The 16,008-nt window shown below is 40.8% G+C and overlaps 2 protein-coding genes across 5 annotated transcripts in view; one reads left to right on the forward strand and one right to left on the reverse strand.

Annotated features, from left to right (window-relative positions):
* Positions 1-12,417, reverse strand: part of ABHD17B (abhydrolase domain containing 17B, depalmitoylase) — a 48,868-nt gene extending 36,451 nt beyond the window's left edge. Inside the window, exon 1 of one of the 2 annotated variants that reach the window (XM_019966061.2) lies at positions 11,834-12,417. The gene's annotated coding sequence lies outside the window, so the exon portion shown is untranslated. Of the gene's footprint in view, positions 1-11,589; positions 11,696-11,833 lie in introns of those variants that run through there. The other variant, XM_019966062.2, reaches the window with a different exon arrangement.
* A 151-nt stretch (positions 12,418-12,568) lies between these two features.
* The window catches only part of C8H9orf85 (chromosome 8 C9orf85 homolog), a 77,662-nt gene continuing 74,222 nt past the window's right edge, over positions 12,569-16,008 (forward strand). Inside the window, exon 1 of one of the 3 annotated variants that reach the window (XM_070794656.1) lies at positions 12,569-13,037. In XM_070794656.1, the coding sequence (XP_070650757.1) occupies positions 12,936-13,037 (102 nt within the window). In that variant the 5' untranslated portion in view covers positions 12,569-12,935. The remainder of the gene's footprint in view (positions 13,038-16,008) is intronic. The other 2 variants (XM_019966063.2, XM_019966064.2) reach the window with 2 other exon arrangements.

Genomic DNA, 16,008 nt, shown 5'->3' on the forward strand with positions numbered 1-16,008 from the left:
TCAACAAATTTCACATTTTTATTTAAAATTCTTCAATGGGTCTTATATTGCTCTTGGATAACCCTAAATTCTTTAGCATGTCATACATGATTGTCCCACCCTCTTCCCTTCCTTTTTTTAACTTAGCAGTGGCCACAGGATTGGAAAAGGTCAGTTTTCATTCCAATCCCAAAGAAAGGCAATTGCCAAAGAATGATTAAACTCTCGCACAATTGAACTCATTTCACATGCTAGCAAAGTAATGCTTAAAATTCCCCAAGCGAGGTTTCAACAGTACATGCACCGGGAACTTCCAGATGTTCAAGCTGGATTTAGAAAAGGCAGAGGAACCAGAGATCAAATTGTCAGCATCTGCTGGATTATAGAAAAAGCAAGAGTTTCAGAAAAACACCTACTTCTGCTGTATTGTCCATGCCAAACCCTTTGACTGTATGGATCACAACAAAACTGTGGAAAGTTCTTAAAGAGATGGGAATACCAGACCACCTGACCTGCCGCCGGGGAAATCTGTATGCAGGTCAAGAAGCAACAGAACTGGACATGGAACAACAGACTGGTTCCAAATAGGGAAAGCAGTACGTCAAGGCTGTGTATTGTCATCCTGCTTATTTAATTTGTATGCAGAGTACATCATGTGAAATGCAGGGCTGGATTAAGCACAAGCTGGAATCAAGATTGTCAGGAGAAATATCAATATCCTCAGATATGCACATGATACCACCCTTATGGCAGAAAACAAAGAGGAATTGAAGAGCCTCTTGATCAAAGCGCAAGAGGACAGTGAAAAAGCTGACTTAAAACTCAACATTCAAAAAATGAAGATCATGGCATCCGATCCCATCACTTCCTGGCAAATAGATGGGGAAACAATGGAAAGTGTGACAGACTTTATTTTCTTGGGCTTCCAAATCACTGCAGATGGTGACTACAGGCATGAAATTAAGACGTTTGTTCCTTGGAAGAAAAGCTATGACCAACCTAGACAGCATATTAAAAAGCAGAGACATTACTTTGCCAACAAAGGTCCATCTAGTCAAAGCTATGGTTTTTCCAGTAGTCATTTTATGAATGTGAGAGTTACATCATAAACAAAGTGAGTGCCAAAGAATTGATGCTTTTGAACTGTGGTGATGGAGAAGACTCTTGAGAGTCCCTTGGGCTGCAAGGAGATCCAACCAGTGCATCCTAAAGGAAACCAGTCCTGAATATTCATTGGAAGGCTGATGCTGAAGCTCCAATACTTTGGCTACCTGATGCAAATAACTGACTCACTGGAGAAGACCCGGATGCTGGGAAGATTGAAGGCGGGAGAAGAAAGGGACCATGGAGGGTAAGATGGTTGGATGGCACCACCAACTCGACGGACATGAGTCTGAACAAACTCTGGGAGTTGGTGATGGAGTGGAAAGCTGTGGTGTAGTCCAACGGGTCGCAAAGAGTCGGACATGACTAAGTGACTGAACTGATACTTCTCTTCCTAATATCTATCCTTATTTCTGAGCAATTTCCTTTCCATTCATTCTACTAAACATTTAGATAATCTCTTAGGGGCAACTTTTGTGTGAGTGCATACGCATGTATTAGGTCATAAAAGCAAAACTTCTCATGGATTTTAACAAATAAAAATTGAAAGCCATTACCCTAGGGAATTCTATCAGAATGTCCTCCATGTATATTTAAAGGTCCTCCTACTCACATTGACTTCACTGCCCCAAATCTTCATTAATAAAAGTGACATTGAGGTCTGTTAAAAAGCTGTGAATGAAATGTAACTTGTAGTGTTTCAGATTTATAAGCTTGCCAAACCAAGTTACTGAATGGCATTATTTTCTTCTTGATAGCTGATGTGGGGAAATTAATATTTTACTTTTAGAAGTGAAGATGGCAAAGCTAAAGAGTGAAAAATTATCAGTACACCAAGCAGGATACTAAACAGAAACAAAATATCTAGGTCATCTGCTAATGCCATTTTGGGGGAAATTTTATTACAGGAATTATTTCAATTGATTTTAATTTTCAAAGCACATTTAAGAATAATCTAAAATCAGAAGTCAAACAAATTTGTTGCAATTGGTAAACTGATAATGTCTTCTATTTTTGTTCCTGGAGGCATTTGCTTTTATTTCAGGTTTGTTGGGATTGGAATGCAGACTTGCCTATACCAGATTAATGACGTTTTCTTCAACCCCCACTCTTCTTCATCCTGACCTACGTCAAGCATATACTAATGCTCTTAATCCTATTCTTTTACTGTGGGTATCTTCTAAAAATAAATCTTAGTTATGCCAAGACAGACATAATGAAAATAATTTCTTTGCAATATGTATTTTAAGGGTAAAAACCCCTAACTCTATTGCCAATTCTAGTACCACCTCCTTACACACTGTAAGAAGCTATACAGGGAAAACTGAAAAGAAAGTCATAACTAAAATAGCATTTGCATCTAATGATTTTCTAAAGGCCACTAATTTAACAATATAACAAACTACATATTTTTGCTTTTATGCTTTAAAGAGAGTCAACTTAGCAATACTGCACAAAGAAAAAAAGAGCATAGAGAAAACATAACCATAATCAGATTTGGCCCAGATTCTCCTTGACTTTTTGTGTAACTTTATGCCATTTAGCAGTTTCAATTCCTTCAGGTACAAGATGATACATTTCTACCACCTCCATCACAAAAATGATGTGTGGTGATTAATGAGCTAATGCCTATAATACAATGTGAAGCTCTAGCATAAAGACACTATAAATAAAAACACTTTCCAACAAATCTGAATGAAATAATTTTCAAATTAAAAAAAAAGTTTAAAGGAAGGTACAGATGACTATATGTTAATGGTATATATTATTGGGTTGGCCAAAAAGGTTGTTCGGGTTTTTCCATAAGACAGTATGGAAAACTTGAATGAATGTTTTGGCCAACCCAATACTACACTGACTGGCTCTTCTCATTATTTCACAAGAGGTGAGATAAAATTTATCAACTGACACAGGTTATTATATATACTGTGACAAATGCTATAAAATAAAGTACAGAGTCACACAGAGTTGGACACAACTGACGCGATGCAGCAGCAGCAGCAGCAGCAGCAGCAGCAAAATACAGAGTGGTACATGAAATCTACATGGTGAGAGATGAGGGAAGGAGGTAGGTGTTTTCACTTGTTATCTCCTTTTATCTTTTTTAAAATTTTCAGTTGAGTTCAATCACTCAGTCATATCTGACTCTTTGCGACTCCATGGACTGGAGCGCACCAGGCCTCCCTGTCCATCACCAACTCCCAGAGTTTACTCAAACTCATGTCCATTGAGTCGGTGATGCCATCCAACCATCTCATCCTCTGTCATCCCCTTCTCCTCCCGTCTTCAATCTTTCCCAGCATCAGAGTCTTTTCAAATGGGTCAGCTCTTCGCATCAGGTGGCCAAAGTACTGGAGTTTCAGCTTCAACATCAGTCCTTCCAATGAACACCCAGGACTCATTTCCTTTAGGATGGACTGGTTGGATCTCCTTGCAGTCCAAGGGACTCTCAATGAGATTCTTTCTCCAATACCATGGTTCAAAAGCATCAATTCTTCGGCACTCAGCTTTCTTTATAGTCTAACTCTCACATCCATACATGACTACTGGAAAAACCATAGCCTTGACTAGATGGACCTTTGTTGGCAAAGTAATGTCTCTGCTTTTTAACATGCTGTTTTAAATTTTATTTTTATTTATTTATTTGTCTGCACTGGGTCTTAGCTGAGGCATGTGGGATCTAGTTCTCTGACCAGGGATCAAAGCCAATTCCCCTGCATTGGAATGGGGAGGCTCAGTCACTGGACCACCAGGGAAGTCCCTCTCTTAATCTTAATAATACTTTTCTCAGAATATCATCTTTCTATATATGAAGAAATCAGGGCTTCAGGTTGTTATATCAATCAACTTGTCCAAGTTCATCCTCTTATTAAATGGGAGAGCCAGGAACACAGTTTTAACTTAACACTATATTCTGTCCAGTCTTCCAAGACTATGTGCATGGTCAAGGCCCTCACTGCTATCTCATATTTTCACTTATTCTCCCCTTCTGAAAGGTCAAAACCGCCTCATTTGATTCCCCCTTACCACTCTCTACCTTTTCTTTAAAAGTATTTATCACTTTCTAACATATTAGATATTTATTATGCATATTGTGTATAATCCTCTGCTAGGTGGTAAGCTCTAGGAAGTTAGGGATCTTCGCTTGTTTTGTTTACAGATGCAACCCCTCAAACCTAGAACAGTGACTGATACTCAGTAGACACTGGCCCATTCTTCCTTTCCCTTTTTTCATCTTTAACAGTATGAGGATGTGTTTAACCATTTTCACCTTTAATTCCTGGGAAAACAAAACAGTTAGGACCTATATCAGAGCTAAATTAACATTAAAATAATATTTGAATTTTGTCTGAAATTATGTTAAAAATTAGGATCATAAGTATTATTTAAAATATTCTAGTCAGAATAAAAAGAGATGACTAGACACATTAAACTGTAAAATGTAGAGATGCAGATGATGAAAGATTAGTACCTAAGAGTACCTGATCATTTTCAGTGATGTTTTAGATGATGAATGTGAGGCAAACATAAATAAAAAGGAATCAGAGTACTCTAAAAGCAGTAGTTCTCAAACCTTTTATTAAAATCCAGTCAAATTTTTTTAAAAAAGTTGGAATGATAAGAGTTATCAAATTTATGTTACAAACTAAATATAATCTAGTATCACTATAATTTCATAAGAGCACATTAACATAAAAATAATTTCAGTATAAAGGGTAGTCATTTTTATTAAGTAAATTTAGATTCACAAATATCTCATTATATATAAACAGCTCCACACGTATTTAACATCTAAATGTGAAAAAGTAAAACTTTTACAACAAACTATAACAATCTTTACAATCTCAAGAGACTTCCTTTACAGAGAAAAAGTACCATCATGAGAGAATAAATTTGCCATTAAAATTAAGAATGTCTAGTCATCAAAAGATACCGTATTTAAAATGAAAAGGCATTGTAAAGACTAGAAAATATTTCTAAAGCCTACTAAGTACTATCATCCTAAATACATAAAAAGTACTTACAAATCAATAAAATAATCTCAAAGAAAAACAGAATAGGCAATTCACAGAAAAGGAACATGAATCGCTGAAAACCAAGTTAAAGTGTTCTTAACTACACAACTAACGGGGGAAGATATATATGAAAATTACAATGAGGTAACATTTCATATTCCTTAGAATGTCAAAATTTAAGAAGTCTTAAGTATTTGGAATGGTGAATTTAACTCAGATGACCATTATGTCTACTACTATGGGCAAGAATCCCTTAGAAGAAATGGAGTAGCCATCATAGTCAACAAAAGAGTCTGAAATGAAGTACTTGGATGCGATATCAAAAATGACAGAATGATATCTATTTGTTTCCAAGGCAAACCATTCAATATCATGGTAATCCAAGTCTATGCCCCAACCAGTAACGCTGAACGGTTCTATGAAGACCTAAAAGACCTTCTAGAACTAACATCTCCAAAAGATGTCCTTTTCATTACAGGGGACTGGAATGCTAAAGTAAAAGTCAAGAAATACCTAGAGTAACAGGCAAATTTGACCTTGGAGTAGAGAATGAGACAGGGCAAAGGCTAACAGAGATTTACCAAGAGAATGCACTGGTCATGGCAGACACCCTCTTCCAACAACACAAGAGAAGACTCTACACATGGACATCACCAAATGGTGAACACTGAAACCGTATTGATTATATTCTTTGCAGCCAAAATGGAGAAGCTCTATACAGTTAGCAAAAACAAGATCGGGAGCTGACTGTGGCTCATTCATGAACTCCTTATTGCCAAATTCAGACTTAAATTGAAGAAAGTGGGGAAAACCACTAGACCATTCAGGTATGACCTAAATCAAATCCCTTATGATTATACAGTGGAAGTGACAAATAGATTTAAGGACCAGATCTGATGGACAGAGTGCCTGACGAACTATGGACGGAGGTTTGTGACAATATACAGGAGACAGGAATCAAGACCATCCCCAAGAAAAGGAAATGCAAAAAAGCAAAATGGGTGTCTGAGGAGGCTTACAAATAGCTGTGAAAAGAAGAGAAGTGAAAAGCAAAGGAGAAAAGGAAAGATATACCTATTTGAATGCAGAGTTCCAAAGAATAGCAAGGAGAGTTAAGAAAGCCTTCCTCAGCGATCAAAGCAAAGAAATAGAGGAAAACAATAGATTAGGAAAGACTAGAGATCTCTTCAAGAAAATTAGAGATACCAAAGGAACATTTTATGCAAAGATGGACTCAATGAGGACAAAAATGGCATGGACCTAAAAGAAGCAGAGGATATTAAGAAGAGGTGGCAAGAATACACAGAAGAACTGTGCCAAAAAGATCTTCACGACCCAGATAATCACAATGGTGCGATCACTCACCTAGAGCCAGACATCCTGGAATGTGAAGTCAAGTGGGCCTTAGAAAGCATCACTATGAACAAAGTTAGGGGTAGTTATGGAATTCCAGTTGAGCTATTTCAAATCCTAGAAGACAATGCTGTGAAAGTGCTGCACTCACCATGTCAGCAAATTTGGAAAACTCAGCAGTGGCCACAGGATTGGAAAATGTCAGTTTTCATTCCAATCCCAAAGAAAGGCAATGCCAAAGAATGCTCAAACTACCGCACAATTGCACTCATTCACACACTAGTAAAGTAATGCTCAAAATTCTCCAAGCCAGGCTTCAGCAATGCATGAACCATGACTTCCAGATGTTCAAGCTGGTTTTAGCAAAGGCAGAGGAACCAGAGATCAAATTGCCAACATTCACTGGATTATTGAAAAAGCAAGAGAGTTCCAGAAAAACATGTACTGCTGCTTTTTTGACTATGCCAAAGCCTTTGACTGTGTGGATCACAACAAACTGGAAAATTCTGAAAGAGATGGGAATACCAGACCACCTGACCTGACTCTTGAGAAACCTACATGCAGGTCAGAAAGCAACAGTTAGAACTGGACATGGAACAACAGACTGGTTCCAAATAGGAAAAGTGTCACCCTGCTTGTTTAACTTATAGGTAGAGTACATCCTGCGAAATGCTGGGCTGGAGGAAGCACAAGCTGGAATCAAGAGCGCCGGAAGAAATATCAATAACCTCACATATGCAGATGACACCACCCTTATGGGAGAAAGTGAAGAAGAACTAAAGAGACTCCTGATGAAAATGAAAGAGGAGAGTGACAAAGTTGGCTTAAAGCTCAACATGCAGAAAACTAAGATCATGGCATCCGGTCCCATCACTTCATGGCAAACAGATGGGGAAACAGTGGAAACCATAAAAGACTTTATTTTTGGGGGCTCCAAAATCGCTGCAGATGGTGACCGCATGCATGAAATTAAAAGACGTTTACTCCTTGGGAGGAAAGTTATGACCAACCTAGATAGCATATTCAAAAGCAGAGACATTACTTTGCCAACAAAGGTCCGTCTAGTCAAGGCTATGGTTTTTCCAGTAGTCATGTATGGATGTGAGAGTTGGAGTATAAAAAAAGCTGAGTGCCGAAGAATTGATGCTTTTGAACTGTGGTGTTGGAGAAGACTCTTGAGAGTCTCTTGGACTGCAAGGAGATCCAACCAGTCCATCCTAAAGGAAATTAGTCCTGGGTGTTCATTGGAAGGACTGATGCTGAAGCTGAAACGCCAATACTTTGGCCACTTGATGCGAAGAGAGGACTCATTTGAAAAGATGCTGAGAAAGACTGAAGGCAGGAGGAGAAGGGGACAACGGAGGATGAGATGGTTAGATGGCATCACTGACTCAATGGACATGAGTTTGGGTAAACTCCACGAGTTGGTAATGGACAGGGAGGCCTGGCATGCTGCGGTTCATGGGGTTGCAAAGAGTTGGACACAACTGAGTGACTGAACTGAAGTACTTGGAAGGTGGAGAAACAGATCCTTTCATTCATTACTGATATACTCTGGAGAGAAAACTGATTGTATCTAATGAAGGTGAAGAAGCAGCTCCTATCCTATGTTCCAGCAGTCTGATACTATTGATAGATTTATATCCCAGGGCAATCTTTCTCAATAATGGCTTTTTAGTTGTAACAAATGGGGGGCACTACTCAATAGATGCCAGGGACACGACACACTTGTGGTATGTAAAGATAATGCTGCCCCATGTCCAGTGACTTCTGAACATTCTGCTGGACACTCATTTAAGGGACCAGAACGAAAAACTAAGGTCAGATATTAATAAATAGGACTTAACACAAAGTATAGTTGCATTGTTTTAACAAAGATTAAGATGTAAAAGAGTGCAACCCCCGTGTAAAGAGAGAAGACTGCATTTTTATTTTTGTTCAAACTTTACTGAAATTATAGTTATTTCAGAAACTTATCAAATCAAATCCCTCTATCGCTATTCCAGTGGCCAACTAAACACATGTGTTTAATCTACTTTAGCAGCTGTCCTAGTCAAGGTGATCCCATCTGTTCAAAGTATCTGACTACTACTATGTCTTCTAGCAGCGCTTCTTAGACTTCTAGGTACACTCAGTTCATCTGGGAATCCTGTTAACATTCAGCATCTTAGTAATTAGGGTAGGACCTGAGGTTCTGATTTCTAACCAACCCCCAGAATTCTGATGTTTTTGGTCTATTATTACACTTGGTAGCAAGATTACAATGTGGTTGAACCTCAGCATTTCACAGTGCAATACATTACTTTGTTATAAATTATTTCTTTATTTTAGTAAGCATATTACTTTATTTAAAATACCAACTGAAGTTTATTATTATGAATTTCATTTAGGACAGTATTGGGGAGGTTGTAAAATATTTGTATAAAAATGAGATATAGGTTCAAGAGCCACTCTGCAGGAAGTCTTCCACTTTACCTAAATAAACATATACAAGAATATTCCCTATGCTGTGTTTAATAAGAAAACAACTGGAAACCACTAAAATCACTAACAGAAACGTGATACAGTCACGTAATAAAACACATACCAAATGACAGTAATAATAAACTAGAGCTACCAGAATCAGCACAGATAAATCTTGGCTTGTTCAGTGAAGAAAGCAAGCTACAGATATAAAAACCATACTTAAACAGTCTTAAACCAATAAAAGAAAAACCATATAATGCTCATGGATATAAAGGAATGTAGTAACGTATAAACACATGGATAGGAAGGATACATGTCAATTTGGGGTTTGTTGTCGGGAGTGTGGAAATAGGATTTAAGAGGGGTACCAAGTATAGGGGAAGCTTTGTTTTGTAGTTATAACTTTCCAACTGGGTAATGAGTGCATGAATATTCATTATGTTATAAGTTAACAGTACTTCTAGTACTATCTTATTTTTCACTTCACCTGAATTGGCAAAAACTTCCTAGACAGAAGTTTGGAAAACACTGCTCCAAAGGAAAGGACTCAGAATCAGAAGTCAGGAGACCCAGATTCAAGTCTCAGTTCTGGTTCTTAAAAATTGTGTAGCTTTAGACAATTCAAATAATTAAACTTCTCTAGGCTTCATTTGTAATAAAGTCATAAAGCATCATTTTTCCTCTCCGACTCAGAAGTCTGGGTTTGAGAGGCATATTGGTATGCGAGAAATCTTTAACAGCATAGGAAAAGTAGGAGTAATTTTTGAGAATTAAGAGCAAAACCTTGGATATAGTAGAAATAAAATCTATCAGTAAATCAACCAACTCAATCTATCACCCTACTTTCTTGTCATCACTGATTCTAAAGATATGACACCAAATTATATATTCTTAACACTGGAGAAAATTAGAGTTTATCATTCCTAAGTGATAGCATATGGATAGAGCCTCCCTATTATAACTATGTTTATCCTAATTCTTCACCAAGAAACTGAAATTCATAATACGAAAACAAACTTAGAGAATTGCATTAAAAAGTACTGTTATTCACGAAAACAACCAATGTAACATAACCAGAAGAACTGTTGGTTCTCACTGCCCTTTCCTCACAGTGAGCAGGTGGCACATTTTATTAGCCCTATATCACAGATGGAGAAACTGACTCAGATGTGAGATAGCATGCCTGGAGTTGTAGACCAATTCAGTGACAAAACTTGGAACAGACACTAATTGCCTAGTTCTTCTGTGTTCAGTAAATTGCCCAAAACATTACATTGCCATGATGCTTTATGGTAATTCTGTTTGTCACAGGAAATAGAATATTCTTTGTCAGAGGTCATACACATTTCAAAACCGGCAAAGATACTCAAGGAGCAAGCCACTGATCAACTACCGTACTGCACAGCAAGAGACAAAATTAAAACTGCCTAGCCTGCTAAAAATCTAATCCTATCCTTGCCAATTAACCTTATTAATACTAGAGTAGGAGAAAAGCGAGGTCAAAATATGGGTGAGAGTGCTATTTATTTCTTCCTGGATCTCAAGTAATATAGTAATTATTGCCCAACAGGGACCTTAATTCCTTTTTAAGTTGAAGCATGGCTATCTCCACTGCTCTTCTCTAAGTCAGCCTCCACCCCTACTTCCAACAAGCAAAGAACTGGGTACCCAATTAGAACACTGTCAATTATGATAATTACCAAAATATTGGCTACGATTAGATATTAGATAAATCATCCAAATGAGTTTATGCTATAAACATATGAGACAAACTCTTTACCAAAAAACCCTCATTTTATTACGTCTTCTTGTTAATGTAAACAGATGAATGCTATTACAACATGTACCTGACTTTTTACTCAGATTCATTAGGTAGTTTTAAACGCTGACACAAGAACTCCAAAATTCTTTTTACTTACTGGAGCCTTAAAAAAAAGAATCAATGAATTATCTTGCGGATCAAGAACTGTATATCACAAAAAAAACTATTAAACATGAATACCTTTTCATAAGCTAAGAGCAAAAAATTAAAGGTCACCCTCCCTGCATTCCGTTACTCACTCTTCTGCTTAACAAATACAGTTCACACTGACTTTGATAAATCAACGTGTCGTTTTAGAAAGTTGTGTCCTGGCATTGGCAGAAATCACCATGGATCAAAGCTCTGAACATTTCTTTAAAAAAAAAAAAAAAAAAAAGCCAGGGTTAAACTCTCTTTAAAACACCTCTTCACAACAGTACAACCTAACTTGACAGAACTTTTCGTTTCAGGGTTCAAAAAATTTCAACAAAACACTAATTTTTCAATTCAAAAACAATTCCTGGTGAGCTTATCCTAGAGTTCGAGTGAAGCTCGATCATCGAGAGAAAAAGACCCTAGAAAGGCCGGACCAGAACACACAAATCACCAAGGACCCGGCATGATTCGATCTAAAAATGAAGGCTGGCACATTCGAGGACATTCAGGAGACAGTTTTCAGGCGACGCGAATTTCACAATGAGCGAGGGTGGGAATGTGAACCTGACCCCATCTTTCCGTCCAAGGGAGAAGAGCAAAAAATGAAATGAGACTTCTCTGCAAGGAGGACCCAAAACCTTCCCCAATCGATCTGTCCGTCCCTCTCCCGCCCTCCGACTCCCGCAGCCTCATCGACCGCAAAGACTTTCCTACCTCTCCCCTTCACCGAACCAACAGACAATCTTCTCAAAATCCCAGATCCGATCGGGAGTGGCTTCTGAGCCTTTCCCAGCGCCTAGAGGAATCCCGGTCGCCAACAACAAAGACGCCTCCCGTTCCCCTCCCCCCGCCCGGCCCCGGCTCGTCCCTCCCGCGCTGCGTCTCCCGGCCCAGCGCCCCCTCCTCCAGCCCGGCCGCAGAGCCCAGGCCCCCACCTCCCCGCCGCGGCCCCACGCACCTGCACCTGAGGGCCGCAGCCAAGGCGTCAGGCTGAAAGGGCCGGGAGGGAACCTCTGCCGCCGCGCTGTCCTCTGCGAGGCGCGATCCACGCTGCTGCTGCTGCTGCCGCTGCCGGACTCTGCCCGCCTGCGGGCGGGCCCGGCCGAGAAGCCAGGAAGAGGGCTGCAGCCCCCGGCGCCGGGACGTGGAAGGACAGCGGCGCCCGAGGGGGCCGGCTTAAGCTCCTGAGTCTCGCCTCGCGCCGACCCTGTTCCTCCACACGGGCTCGCGTTCTGCTGACTAACGGCCCCGGCGCGAGGCGCTGGAGCGGCCGCCTCCGCCGCCGCGGTCGGCTGCTCTTGGGCCTCACGTCCCGCGCGGCCGTGGTCGCAGCTGCCGCAGCCGCCGCCACCTCCCTTTCTGGCACTGCAGACACCACCCAGACCCAGCCAGATCTTTTCTTTTTTCTAATTCTCTTTTCTTCGCTCCCCTACAGCCTGATGGCCGCGGGGCTCGCTCTCGTGGCGGGAGGCTGGAAGGGAAAACCTGGGGTTTGCGGAGAGCTCACTAAGCTAGGAGTTGGTCACTGACTGTAGGAAGATGCCAAAGCTGACCCCGGCTCCAGCCTGCGAGCGGGCAGGGGGAGGGACGGAGTCTAGTTTAGCCCGACTTCCACCAATCACAAGCAACTCGGAGGTGTAGCGCTGCGGAGAGGCTGAGCAGAGTCGGCAGGAGGCGGGGATTGCGGAAAAGGAGAGCCAATAGAAGCAAGGCCTCCCCGCCCCTCGACTTTGATGGACTGCTACATTCGGACCAATGGGGGAATTCTCGCTTCGAAGAAAGCGGGATTTTTACGCCGGGATTGAGAGAGAGAGGCTGAGCGAAGGGGGAAGGATCGAGACTGGGCGGTTTTAAAAGGGCCTTGAGGGCGCTGAGAGGCCTGAGGGTGTCCTTTGACCCCCTCGAGGAGTCACGTGGGTAGGCCGGGGGCGGGGACAGAAAGGCTGGTTAAGTTCCTTCCGGGTCAGTAGTAGAAGCGTGAGCTCCGTGGGATAGTTCCTCGCAACTTACTCTTGCCTGCACCTTCCTTGTCCCAGAACGAGGCGATTGTCGTTTCTGCGATGAGCTCACAGAAAGGGAACGTGACTCGTTCCAGGCCTCAGAGGCACCAGAATACTTTTAGCTTCAAAAATGACAAGTTTGATAAGAGTGTTCAGACCAAGGTAGGAACCTGCCTGTTGCACTAAATCTGACTCCAGGGAGGAATGGTTGAGTGGAGGGGAGAGAAGGAGGAGTTGGCGAAGCCAAATGTGGACCGCAGCCCGGAGTTTTGGCTGCACTGCAGCCCTTTCTAAAATGATATTCCCACGTCCTTTCTTTGACCTGCATGTGTTGTCTCCTCGTAAATATTTATATTTGGCAGTCAACATTTAACTAATTGTATAAAGTGAACGGGACCCTCATCAAATTTAAAATGCAATGGGAAAATCGCGTCGTTGAACGTTCCCAATCTGGATTACATATTTGCAGTAGGAAAACGACGTTTATGGCGCGAGTGTCTTTTTTCAAAGGTTGCACCAAGTCTATGCAGTCACTATTTCTTTTTGGAAAACCCCAGGCCCATAGGTTTGTAGGGAGAGTGTCAAAGTTCTTAAGGGCTCTTAGCCCTAGTATCTGCACCAACACAGTGGGAATTTCTCTCTCATTTGTAAGATTGTTTTGAGAATCAAATTATTTGATCAATGTAAAAATGCTTGTTTTGCTGTTTATATTTCTTTAGAAGATTTCTTTAAGCTGGAAGCAAATTCAGACTGAATAGATAGCCAAAAGTCTTGGGTTATATGCACCTACTGATTTGCTGTTAAGTATTTCCCCCTCCTCCCTTAGCTGTAAGGAGTGGAGATAATCGAAGACAAGAGCAGCTTGGGGGCAGCCTCCAGTATATCAGGTAAACCTGATATTAACATAAACTGGAGCCCAGATTTGCTAGATGTATGGCTTAAGCAAGTTATGTAATATTTAGTTTCTTTGAGTCTTACTTTGATCACAAATGAGAAACCTGCCAGTATTATTGTGAAGTTAAAGTAAATCCATGTATATGAATAATCTGGATCATAATTAGTGTCCGACAGGTGATTAATTTCTCAACATTAGCTGCTGCTGCTGCTGCTAAGTCCTTTCAGTCCTGTCCGACTCTGTGCAACCCTATAGACGGCAGCCCACCAGGCTCCCCCTTCCCTGGGATTCTCCAGGCAAGAACACTGGAGTGGGTTGCCATTTCCTTCTCCAATGCATGAAAGTGAAAGTGAAGTCCCTCAGTCGTGTCCGACTCTTAGCGACCCCATGGACTGAAGCCTACCAGGCCCCTCCATCCATGGGATTTTCCAGGCAAGAGTACTGGAGTGGGCTGCCATTGCCTTCTCCCAACATTAGCTACAAAAGCAAAATGACTGTTTAGGGTACCCAGGGACTTCCTTTTCCTTTCCTCTTTCTATTTTCACTATACAGATATTTAAGGGGCATCTCTCCTGTTCAGGGACCTATTACATGTGTATACAGTGTTCAAAAGAGTTGACTTCAAGGAACTTACGGTTTTCTGGGTCATGGGACAATAAGCACAGAGATGTATAATTATAAATTCTGATGAAGGGAAGCACAGTTGAGTGAAGAGTATGGGGGATTATTTTTGATTGGATGCTCAGAGGCCCTCTCCTTGCTCTTAATTTGGTTCGAATTCAGAAGGAAAACCTGGAGCAACATTTGGGAAGACTTTACCAAGTTTGTGCCTGTCATCAATAGGTAAAACAGAGTAAAAAGCTGTGCTGTTCCAAATAGATGTCTGTCTTGTCCTGTATTCTTACTCTGTTTTTGTACAAGCATTTACTTCTATTGTTTTTCATCAGGTGATAAAAAGCAGTTTGTTTAATAAGTGAAAGTGTTACTGACTCTTTGCAACCCCATTAGCCTGCCAGTCCATGGGATTCTCCAGGCAAGAATACTGCAGTGCGTTGCGATTACCTTCTCCAGGGGATCATCCTCATCCAGGGATTGAGGCTGATTCTTTACCATCTGAGCCACCAGGGAAGCCCTGTTTAATAAGTAGCGGCAGTGTAGCTTACTGTGCTTCTTGTCCTTGTAAGTACAAGGCTTCTGGAACTTGTACTTCTTGTCCTAGCACTTCTTCCTGGACTTCCTGTACTTTTCATTGTGTGTTTTCTAGTATTATCTAACAACCTTGTCATTATGGTTTCAAATCTTTTCATGCATCTCAAGTTCAGTTGATAAGTTTCATTCTGTTTATTACTTTTATCATTCATTGCTTTGTCTCTATTAAGTTGTGAGGAAGTCTCATTTGTACATTGGTGGAACCACCAGGTGCTTTGTTATTGAAGGTGCTAACAAAAACAGCAAGAAATATTTTACTGAGAAAGGATCATCAGGTTGATTGTTCCTGTGTCTTACGGAGGTATAGTAAGGAATGCCACTGCATTCATGGCAAATTCTTGAACCAGCTATGTTCAGCTGTCGAAAGCCAGGATTTTTTTGTAAGCATCTGACGGTGTCTTCATTCCTGTGCTTTACACCAGAAAGGTGTTTGACTCTAACAAAGGAGTGCTAAGATGTGCATGGTTCTCTGTAACTCTCCATGGAGGATTATAGTAACAACTGACTACTTTGTACCTCATTATTTTGTGGGAGTCTTGCAGGATAGTTCCCCTTTTCCTCTGCCAAGTAGTTTATCAAGACTGAAGTTAAAAGTTGGATAATGAGATGTTTTATTGAAGAACAGCTTATAAATTTCAGACAGTATCCCAAAAAGACACAGATGATAGTTGTCTTAAATATATTCTCAAAGAGGAGAGAAGCTTGGCATTCCAAATGCCAAACTTGAACCAGTGAGTCAAAGTAAAAGAGACAGGTTTCAGCTCAACATAAGGGAATTGTCTAATAGTGATTAGCATGCACTAGAATTTTATAACCTCCCTTTCTCTGGGGTTATTAAAAGAAGCCTCTATGGCCATTGGTCTGCAGTACCCTCTCGTGACTTGCAAAGGTGGGTGGAAATGGGAGTAGTTTCATATCTCTTCTAGTCCTTGGTACTAAAACATTGATTATATCAAGACAGGCTTGTGTCCCTTACTGGAAAGGCACTGATGTGTAGTGGAAGGAACCTTGGACCAAGAAAACAGACCC

The sequence above is a fragment of the Bos indicus genome, chromosome 8 (assembly GCF_029378745.1).
Source record: "Bos indicus isolate NIAB-ARS_2022 breed Sahiwal x Tharparkar chromosome 8, NIAB-ARS_B.indTharparkar_mat_pri_1.0, whole genome shotgun sequence".
Taxonomy (NCBI): Eukaryota; Metazoa; Chordata; class Mammalia; order Artiodactyla; family Bovidae; genus Bos; species Bos indicus.